Source organism: Camellia sinensis, chromosome 1 (assembly GCF_055761805.1).
Source record: "Camellia sinensis isolate YWXY chromosome 1, ASM5576180v1, whole genome shotgun sequence".
Classification (NCBI taxonomy): Eukaryota; Viridiplantae; Streptophyta; class Magnoliopsida; order Ericales; family Theaceae; genus Camellia; species Camellia sinensis.
The window spans coordinates 221,826,688-221,836,901 of NC_138961.1; the positions used below are offsets into that span (position 1 = coordinate 221,826,688).

The 10,214-nt window shown below is 38.3% G+C and overlaps 2 protein-coding genes across 5 annotated transcripts; one reads left to right on the forward strand and one right to left on the reverse strand.

Moving 5' to 3' along the window:
- The first annotated feature begins 3,777 nt into the window (after positions 1-3,777).
- On the forward strand, positions 3,778-6,969 carry LOC114259718 (Protein kinase superfamily protein). Its single transcript, XM_028199754.2, has one exon. The coding sequence runs from the start codon at positions 4,216-4,218 to the stop codon at positions 6,085-6,087; it is 1,872 nt and encodes a 623-aa protein (XP_028055555.2). The 5' UTR covers positions 3,778-4,215; the 3' UTR covers positions 6,088-6,969.
- Positions 6,970-7,096: 127 nt separating this feature from the next.
- On the reverse strand, positions 7,097-9,591 carry LOC114259697 (transcription factor HHO5). 4 transcript variants are annotated; one of them, XR_003628376.2, is made up of 6 exons: positions 9,303-9,584; positions 9,026-9,207; positions 8,602-8,935; positions 8,348-8,465; positions 7,618-7,697; positions 7,097-7,522 (listed from the first exon to the last, which is right to left on the reverse strand). XR_003628376.2 is itself a non-coding variant. In XM_028199736.2 (5 exons), exons 1-5 carry the CDS (start codon positions 9,517-9,519, stop codon positions 7,415-7,417), a joined length of 921 nt encoding a protein of 306 aa, XP_028055537.2. In that variant the 5' UTR covers positions 9,520-9,591; the 3' UTR covers positions 7,097-7,414. The 4 variants fall into 4 exon arrangements, 2 of the variants coding, with proteins under 2 accessions (XP_028055537.2, XP_028055538.2); XR_003628377.2 differs by having other exon boundaries at positions 7,618-7,694; positions 9,303-9,567; XM_028199736.2 differs by lacking the exon at positions 8,348-8,465 and having other exon boundaries at positions 9,303-9,591.
- Between the last annotated feature and the right edge of the window lie 623 nt (positions 9,592-10,214).

Sequence of the window (10,214 nt, forward strand, 5' to 3'; positions counted from 1 at the left end):
GGTCCCTACCAAAAACGGACCAAGACGGATGCAAAACGAGGGTTCGGGGGTCAAAACGCGCGGTTCGGGGCCCCGAAAATAGGCTGTTAGGCACCGGAAGTGGCGTATGACCACGAAGGTGGTCTCCCGGGCAACAGTGTCCCTCTAAAGGGAGGAAATAAGGTGTGTGCCAAAAATCGGAGCAAACTGAAGTAGTTAAGCGGTCCCGAACCGAGGCACACGGCCGACGGCTCCGAAAAATCGAAAACTGGCCTCCAAACAAGAAAAATGGCCTAGGACCGCAAAACGTAGCCTACGGCCACTGAGAGATGGTCTACGGGACCTCTCCCTCCCTTCGGGAAGAGAAAACAGAGAAAACAGGACCTGGTTCGCAAATCGAGGCAAAGCACAAAAGTGCCTTGAAGTCTGGAGGCAAGGCTCGCAGCCAAGACTCTGAAACCTCAGAACGAGCACAATATGCAACATCACCGAGTGCTCAACTGGTGACGTCTGAGTCTTAAGGTCGGTCAAAAATGGGTTTTGGCATCTTGCAGTGATAGTTTCGAGACTTCGGGCAAGCACTGTGGAGAAAGTAGTTCCTCTCGAGCACGATCTGCAATAGCTTCCCAATCTGCAGTTTTTAAAACATTATTTGGGTCAAAATCATCAACAATGTAATGTATGGGAAATAACAATTAGATATTAGAATTGGAATGTCGTATGGTTAGTAAAGATTATGGTAGTTGAGATAAGGATACTTAGTTGGATCTGTGGAGAAAAAAAAAATTAGAGATGAATACAATCATGAAATGAAATGTTAGGAGTAACACCAATTGAAGTAAAGTTGACAGATTATAGATTGAAATGGTTTGGTGTTGTACAGTGCAAACTAGTAAATGCAACGGTAAGAAAGGATTAATGAATTTTGATGATTTCTGATGATACCCTTCACTAAAAATAGCCACCAATAATCAATCATTGCCAAGAAAAGCATTGAAAATGAAAACTGTTAAAGGAACAGAAATGTATCATCATCTGGACATTCTTTGTGAGGCAAAGCGGAGTCGGGCAATGTTGATGATTTTCCACAATGCCCTTCACAAAAGAACCAATACCCATTACTTGTCAGAAAACTTGAAGCCTCATTGGCAAGAAAAAGCATCATGCAGTCAACCAAAATTGTTAGGATAAATCTCAATTTAACTTGAGGAGCCTTTGAACTATATATAAATCATTGTCAGAGGTAGAATACCAAGTATCTGTCATTTTCATAAATAAATAAACAAATAACTGGGAAAGAGAAAACAAACCATCATCATTTAACGACCCATCACCACTTGAAGCCTCATAAAGTGCAACGCAATTCTTGTCCAAGCCCTCCTTTGCATTCTTTAAATCCCTAAACTTGAGAACAACATCAGAAACCAAAAAAGCTATAAAATAATAATAATAATAATAATAATAACAACAACAACAACAACAACCCATTTGGCATTCAAGAAAATGTAGGGGGGAAAAGAAAAGAAAATCTCAAATTTATTATTGCATATCACCAAAAACAGAGTTCAAAGACAGCACAAACATTCAAAGCTTCAATTTCAGAAACCCAAAACACCACATAAGATAAATGAGATATATATATATATATATATATATATAGAGGGAGAGAGAAACGTACGTGAGACGGAGCATCAATGGAGCAGAGTTCATCTCAGCGATGAAGCCTTTGGATCTCGTGGCGGTGGCGGTGGATCTATGAAGATTGGCGGAGCAGGAGGCGGCGTGAAAAGAGCGGCGGTACTCACAATGACGATGGCGATGGCGGGGGAAGAGGAGGTGCTCCGGTTTCCGGCGAAGGCGAGGAAGAGCGGCAGTGAGAGAGGGAGGGGAGAGGAGCAACGCTGAAAATAGAGAGAGAGAGAGAGAGAGAGAGAGAGAGAGAGAGAGAGAGAGAGAGAGGGGGGGAGAGGTGCTGATTATTTTAGGGTTTGGTTTGGTACAAAATATATATATATAGGTCATCTTTGGCGACTAAAATACGATTTGGTCGCCAAAGATTAAAAATTAAATTTTTTATTTTCATTCGGCTACCAAACGATTTAGTAGCCAAAAGTGGGTCTACAGCGACTAAAAGGAATTTTGTCGTTGAAAATATATTTGGTTGCCAAAGATCAAAAATAAATTTTTTTATTTTCATTCGGTTACCAAACAATTTAGTAGCTAAAGGTGCCCCTACGGCTACTAAAATTTCTTTTAGTCGCCAATTGTGATATGTTTAGCTACTAAAAAATTTTTTAGTGGCCAATTGTAATATTTTTAGCTACTAAATTTATTTTAGTCGCCAATAATCAACATTCCCATACTAATAAAAATTAGTAGCTAAAAAGTTGACTTTTGCCGACTAAAGTTAATTTTGGTAGCCAATTCCCACACTTTTGGCGACTAAATTTGTTTTGGTAGCCAAAAATGGTCGCCAAAAATGTGTTTTCTTGTAGTGTCATCACGAAGATCAGAAAAAAATCAGAAATTGATAGATCTACCAATTCTTTGACATCAAGAACAAAAAAAAAAATTAGAAAGAAAAATCAAGAACATCATCATCATCAACACATCAGCCAACAATTGCCAACAATTTTTTATTTATTTTTTCTTTCATCTTCAGAACAACATCAAGAACAAAACAAAAATCAGAAAAAAAAAAAAAAATCAAGATCTTCATCATCTTCAACATCATCATCATCTTCATCATCAACAAATTTTATTTTTTTAACTAATCTTCAGATCCAGATCAAATCCAGATCAACTAAAAAAAAGTTTGAAAGAGGAGATCGGGCCGTCGATCGCCGCCACCATCACCGACCATCACCGTCGATTGCCTCTTCTCTTCTCTTCTCTCCCCTCTTCTTTCTCTCTCTCTCTCTCTCTCTCCTCTCTTCTCTTCTTTTCCCTCTCTGTCTGTGTTCAAAAGAATGAAAAGTAAAGAAAGAAAGAAGAAGAAGAAAAAAAAAAAAAAAAACTACCTAAAATAACGTTGTTTTGGACAGTTCGGGCCATTCGAGCTGGCCGAAATTCGAGCTACGAGTCATTTTTCTTTAAAAAAAGGTTTGTTAAAGCACTTCCTTAGGGTACCTGTTAACAATATTGGATCCTTTTGGCAACAATCTAAAAAAACCTATTTTTTGACTTTTTAATTTTTTTAGCTAAAAAAGTGACAAAAAAAAATTAAAAAGACAATTTTTTACTAACTTTCCAAAACACCCCTTCTATATTTTTTATTATCCGTATTTGTAGTAAAATGTACTATTATTTATAATTACGTAATGTATGGGTGGACAGTAACAAAATTCTTAAAATAATCATATTATATATTTTTTTACGACATACCTTTTAAAATGCTAGCAACTACGAGGTGACCGCTAAGTATATTGTCTTGAAAGTGGTGAAAAAAATTATAAAAAAAGGTTTCAAATTCAATCGAAATTGTTTTTGAATTACGAAAAGTGTTTTGTGATTTATTTGATATTTTTTAAAATCTTTTTCTTGTGTGCTTATGTTAGAGGGACACTTAATAAAATCCAAATATGAAACTATTATAAATCAGAAAAATGTTATATATAAATTATTTTTTATTTAATTTTTTTTACTACTAGACAAAAGACATCTGTACTATGTATATTTGTTAACATGAACTCCATTAATATTGTGTCTATTAGCAAAAAAAGCAAGATAAAAAATTACGATTATAGTAAATATATTGACATATACAATTTTGCACACTAAATTGGACTTGTGTGGTCATAAATTGTGATGGTATACAAATTTAAAAATAAAATGTGTAATTTAGCATGTAATTTTTTTTTTTTTTTTACATTGTTGATAGCGTAATTCTTGCAAATTTAATTGTGTTTTTAAATCAGTAGTTAACAAAATCTAAGTAGTATAATATTGAGTATGATCTCAAAATCCCATCCCACTAGCATAGAAATCCGAAATCACATAGGAAGTGGTGGAGAGGCGGGGCTTCCAACCCCGCCACGCAACGCTAGCATGTCCATTCCGCAACTCAAAGAGTACGAAGTGTAGCCCTTTCCCTCGACCATTCGTCTTCTCTCTTCCCTCACTTCCCAGATTCACTCCCCCCCTTCCCCTTCATCATCTCTTTCCTCACTCACTCATTCTTTCCAACTTTCTCAACAGTTTGTATAATAGCTTCAACAATTCTGTTCCGAACTCGCAATGGCTATCTTAGATTGTTTCCTTTTCATCTCCTTTCTCATTCTCATACTTCCCAACCCATTAGTCTTCTCTCACTCTTTCCAATCAAACCTGTGCGGTGACAAATGCGGCAGCTTCCAAATACCATTCCCTTTTTACATCAACTCTTCATGCGGGTCAGTTTCTGACGACGACCCCTTCCGTCTCATCTGCCACAATTCCACCTCACTCTCTCTCACCATCTCCTCCAAAACCTATCCTATCCTCCAATTCTTCCCCGACGGCGTCTTAGTCGACTTCCCAAACATCACTTCCGCCACCTGCCGTCCCTACAACGACCTCAACGCCTTTGGCTTTGACGGAAACGACTACTTCGGCATCTCCGCAGACAACATCATTGGCCTATACGACTGCGAAGATTCATCATTGTGCAAAACAGAATGCGAAAAGACCGTCATGCCACCGGGTTGCGACGGCAGCGCGGGCAGCTACCCTGCTTGCTGCTACCCGCTCTCCGATCGCACCTCGTGGCACGTCGGCGATGGGTTTTCTGTGTTTTCCCAATTCGGTTGCAGAGGATTCTCGTGCTGGGTGGTTCCACCGGGGACTAATATCGGCAAGCGCGGCGTGAAGTTGGAATGGGCAGTCCCTGGAAATTCATCCGCTGCTGTGTGTGCTGCCAATGCCTACACTGTCAATGCCACATCGGTTCCCTCTGGGGTTCGGTGCCAATGCTCCGATGGATTCATCGGCGATGCGTTCGCAGACGGAGTTGGATGCTTGAAGACATGCCTCAGGGATGGAAAGGAAGCTTACGGCGATGACTGTTTCTTGAACGGACATGGTCGAATAAAGGTTGAAATACTCGCCGGAGTTGTCACTTTAGCTCTCTGTATTGCCTCCTTGACTGCAATTTTTTGTCTGTTAAAACGGCCGACCAAATCAAACACATTTGATCGTAGTGCCGTTTCATGCCAGAAAGCCTGTAAGACTCGATTGTTCAGTTACCGTGAGCTAGACGAAGCCACGAAGGGGTTCGAGGAAGGTCAGAGACTTGTCGATGGCAACAATGGCACGCTTTACGCCGGAGTTCTTGGAGACGGATCCCATGTCGCTGTGCACAAAATGCATTGCGAGAACGAAAGGGAGTTCATTCAATTCATATATCAAAGTGAGATTTTTTCTGCATTTCCACACAGAAACTTAGCCCGCCTCCTCGGATGCTGCGTGGACTCGGGAATTAGAAACCCCGCGCTGATAGTCTACGAGTATCCCGCAAATGGGACTCTGGAGGAACATTTGAGAGGACGACAATTTGAGCTTGAATGGTACAAGAGACTCAATATTGCCTCTGAAACAGCGAGCGTTCTCACATTCCTTCAGCACGAGGTTTCTCCCCCAATTTTCCACCACGATCTCCGATCCGGTTTCATCTTCCTAGACGAAGACTTCTCCGTTAAAATTGCCGGGTTTGGGGCCAACCATGGCGAGGACTCTCATTCTGGTGATGTTTACGGCCTTGGTGTGGTGCTTTTAGAGATTGTGACAGGTGCTAGAATTGCTCCAACAATGGCATTGCAAAAAATTAGGAGTGGGAAGGTGGAGGAGATTGTGGACCCAGTTTTGTACTACCATGAGCAGCCGCCTTTCCGGCGAGAACAGATAGAGGCGGTGACGGACTTGGCCACCAGGTGTTTGTTGTTTGGCGGCCGAGAATGTGTCGGAAGACTTGGGATGGTAGATGTTGCGAGGGAGCTGGTGGTGCATGTCACAAAAGAGAGTGCGGAGTATGGGAGTAGTAGGAGAGGAGGACCTGTATTGGAGGAGACTTTTTCCAATTCAAGTCTTCTTCAGATGATTTCTATGTCACCTGACTCTATTCATGTGCCTTAAAACCTGTCCTCACTGATTATATAATTAGAAATGGAAGGTATATTAGAGGGTCCCCAAGGCCGAGTCCTATAGTCTTTCATACAATTATGGATAAATTACACTTTGCACTCTAGATTCTACATCAAATCCCATTTATCAAGTTGCAAAGCAGCACTTTTCTTAGTTTGGTGCTAATTAAATTTGTTTATGAAAATTGTCAGGTGACCCTAATACGAGGCCCTTTTTTTTTTCCTTTTTTAATAGAACTTGTTCTATATTTTTCGCATCATTATCTTCTAAACTCACGACCACTGACCGTCCTTTCTGTAGTTGGTTGGTTTAGATAAGGAAAAGGAGAAAATGAGATTGCTTCTCCAGCCGATTGCTATGCCATTTAAAAGAGAAAAGGGAAAAGAAAAAGAAGAAAGCTGAAGAGCGATGCATGCTCAAGCAGCACAAAGGTTAGAAAAAAGTAAGTTGTCTTGAGTGTATAGAGCATGTGTAGATGAGAAGACAATCCCAAATGAATGGCCTTTTTAGCTTCAGGCCTAATCGGGTAAACACATGTGATGGCGTCTTTCATTCCAATAATAACACAAAATATTATAAGTTATTGATTATTTTCTCACTATTTAGATTAAATCATATCACAATGTAATATCTACTATTGTTTGATTTGCATTTCCTTTTCTTTCTAGCTAGAATCACAAGAAGCCTAAAATTTCTGGTTTCTTGCTTGATGAATCAGAGGTAGTCTCCATGAGTAGCACGAACATGTCAAGACATCAACAGACCATGAGAGCAAACATTTAGCTTACCAAATAGAAATTGATCATAAATCGCAGAATTTAAGGTTTACTACTTTGTCAAATGAGATGAAAAAGATCACAAATAATCATGGAAGAAACGTAAGAACATCCACAATATAACACAAATTTTCATGTGATAAGGTATAACTTTTAAGCTAGCTAAAATTCAGATAATTAAGCAGAACTAATAAGACAGATAAAAAGGTAACTTAAAATATGACTTAAAAACATGAAGAGACAGAAGTTGATATTATATGGTTAAAGCCAGTCATAATCATTCCTTCAATGTACGAAGAGATATTTATTCAACCTCTTCATCCTAAAAGGATAATAGAAAACTTGATATAAGGAAAAATGAGAAAATGTTAGATGGGTGAAGGCTTTATTGTCCCTATCTTAATGATAGAGCCAAAAGAAAAAAAGGAAAATTTTCACTATCCCTCTCTGTATAATGTGTTGCTTGTAATGTTCATAATCTGATTCTCTTATGTAAGTATCTGCAAAATTTTTAAGGTGGATCAGTCCATACATCTTCATCTTCAACTACGATTCTCTGACAAATCTCCACGCTGATCTTGGGTCATCCATGACCCAATTGATGTTGCAGCTGAAGAATCTGGAAGTTTACGGACATGAATTCTATATTTCTGCAATCACACAAGGATTTAAAGTATACGAATAACCCAAATCTAGAAAAGAAGACTAAAAAATGAAATTCAAGGGAGATTCTCGTTAAAATTACCTGCAAATGGCTTTTGACTTCATCGTTTGTGAGGCCATCGACCTGCATGAGTTCTCTGATGTGCTTCGGTGTGGCTGCTGCTGAAAACATAAGAGATACGTGATTTGATTCACAGAAACAATCATAATCACAATCACAATCCAATTATCAACAAAAAGGCAGGTAATTTTTTTTGGCCAAGGAGAACTATCTTCGCATTGACACAATTTCTTTCTAAAGATGTTGAACATTTTACCGTCTAATCCATTAATTTTACCGTCTAATCCATTAATTTCTCTGGGAAAGACAGAAAATCATATGTATCCTGTTTTATAAAATCCCATACAATTTCTATTTACCAAACAGGACATAAATCAAATAGAAAAATAAGCCCTATAACACAATAAATAAATAAACATAGAAGAAAAACAACTTTAGCTCATTGCTTTCCTTTCATTCTTTTTCTACCCGAAATAAAGTGTATGGTATAGATTTAAAGTTGGTGGGATGTTAAGCACACTTAGAATGATTGTGGTCCATAAATGTAATTTTTTGAGCATCGAGTATTATTCTTTTCAACCATAAATTTTAAAACAATAAAATTGTCCAACAATTTATGGTTTCTCGCCCAAGTGAGAAAAGAAAAAAGAGAACACAAGTTCTTTATTTTCATTTATTTTCTTTGCTTTGCATTTAGATGCGCAATTTAGGTGTTACGAAAATTTCATATTAAGCCAGTTTCGTTTCTCACCAATTTTGCTGAAAACGGACACATAGATTCATCTTTCTCTCCATTTCTCTCCCCTTTCACACCATATAACTTCTCTTTCTCTTAAATTTTCTTTCTTTTCACACCAAATCCATACGGGCTGTAAAAATGAGAAAAGAATCCCTTTCAAGAACAATTTTTTACAACATTAAAATTGACCAAATTCACAAAAACAAGATTATGTATGCCTAAAAACATACAATTCAAGAAATTAGATTTGAGTTGTGAAATCTTACTCTGTGATCCTCCAAGTTGTTCAAGTGCATCCACAAATCGCCGATGCAGCTCCGGCGACCAGCACCGCCTCTCCTTCTTTGCTCGGTTCCACTGCTTCATTTGCTCAGTCACCGACGAAGAACCCGAACCACTACTCACACTGTTATTCCCTTCCAAATTTAAATTAATCGAACCCCTTTCAACCACCGGAGTCGAAAGCGATATACCATGCATGAATGAAGCCTCCTTCTCCTCCTTCATTCTCAGCCCAGAAAGTCCCTTGAATGGCACAAATGCCCCTCCCCTGTTCCCAAAACTACAGAGTTGCAATGGATTCTCAGTTGCAGAGCCCCTCTGCCATCAACAAACAAAAACTCTTTATTTACTTTAGGTATATATATGTAAACGATACATTCAGATATCATGTATGAGCATCAATTTTACCGATTTCATGTCTGGTTCTGAGAATTGTTTCTTGGTATAAGCAGGGCTATTCTCACACTTGACATTGATAGGGGTCCATAGCTGAACAGAGCTCATCCAGTTCTTCTTATCACTCAAATCACTTGAAGAATTACTCTCCTTTCTTACACACTCCATTATCTCCTCCTTCAATCTCTTGATTGCTGCAAACCCAGATCACAACAACAAAGAAATCAAACAACTATACATATATACATACATATATATATATAGAGAGAGAGGGGGGGAGAGGATAGACCATCGTTCAAGAGAAGGGTGCAAATGGGGAGGTCATGTTTAAAAGAGTGTATCTTTCTGAGTTCATCTTCAAGTAATCGAACATAACCATTGAGCTTTGATAATTTCTCAGAAACATCAGCGATTACAGAGACTTCTGTGAGAATCTCGGAAATGGTCTTGGGTTGAGGATGAACCCAATTCAAACCTAAGTTCAGTTCCGCCGAATTTGCTACCATGATTCTCTCTCTCTCTCTCTCTCTCTACATATATGTTATGGTTCTCCACTTCTCTCACATTCTCTGATTTATATATGTTGAAAACAGAAACTGTGTCGGATATCAGAATCGCAGTCGGGTCGTCGCGTATTTGGGTCAACTCGACAACGCGGGTAACTTGACTCGGTCAAGGCCCGAGTTGAGCTCTTTGACTCGTTGTGATCGTGTTTACTACTTTGCCCTCCAATTTTTGGAAAGACAAATAGCTTTGAGTGGTGAATTGGTCTTTTTGACAGGGGCTTTGGAGTACCGAAAATGCCCTCGTTGTGTAGTTATTGTAACTTGTTGGAGATTAATGTAATTAGATTTTTTGGAATTTTGCAGTTCACTTTCAACTATTACTTTAAATGCTAGTCAGATTTTCACAATATTCTCATCCATAGAAGAAAAGAAAAAAAAAAAAAACAAAGGAAAAATAACTATGAGATTGTGTAGCAGATACTCCCGCTTAATAAAAAATTATAAAATATACTTAGATGGGTAATCTGTATTTACTAATTATTTAATAGATATTGATCAGCATTATTTTATTTGTAAAGTTTTCATAAAAATTAATGAATAATAATATCACATAATACTGACTAATGAATAGTAATTTCATAGACATCAATGGGTGGTGTCTTAAAAGATAACTCATTGACTTAGAAAGATCATTT

Excerpts from the sequence above, each read along its gene's own strand:
- LOC114259718 (XM_028199754.2), top strand. The coding sequence starts at position 4,216 with ATGGCTATCTTAGATTGTTTCCTTTTCATCTCCTTTCTCATTCTCATA.
- LOC114259697 (XM_028199736.2), bottom strand. The coding sequence starts at position 9,519 with ATGGTAGCAAATTCGGCGGAACTGAACTTAGGTTTGAATTGGGTTCAT. Across the intron at positions 7,698-8,601 it reads ACAACTTGGAGGATCACAGA|CAGCAGCCACACCGAAGCAC; the intron begins GTAAGATTTCAC and ends TTATGTTTTCAG. Across the intron at positions 7,523-7,617 it reads AAGTCAAAAGCCATTTGCAG|AAATATAGAATTCATGTCCG; the intron begins GTAATTTTAACG and ends GTGTGATTGCAG.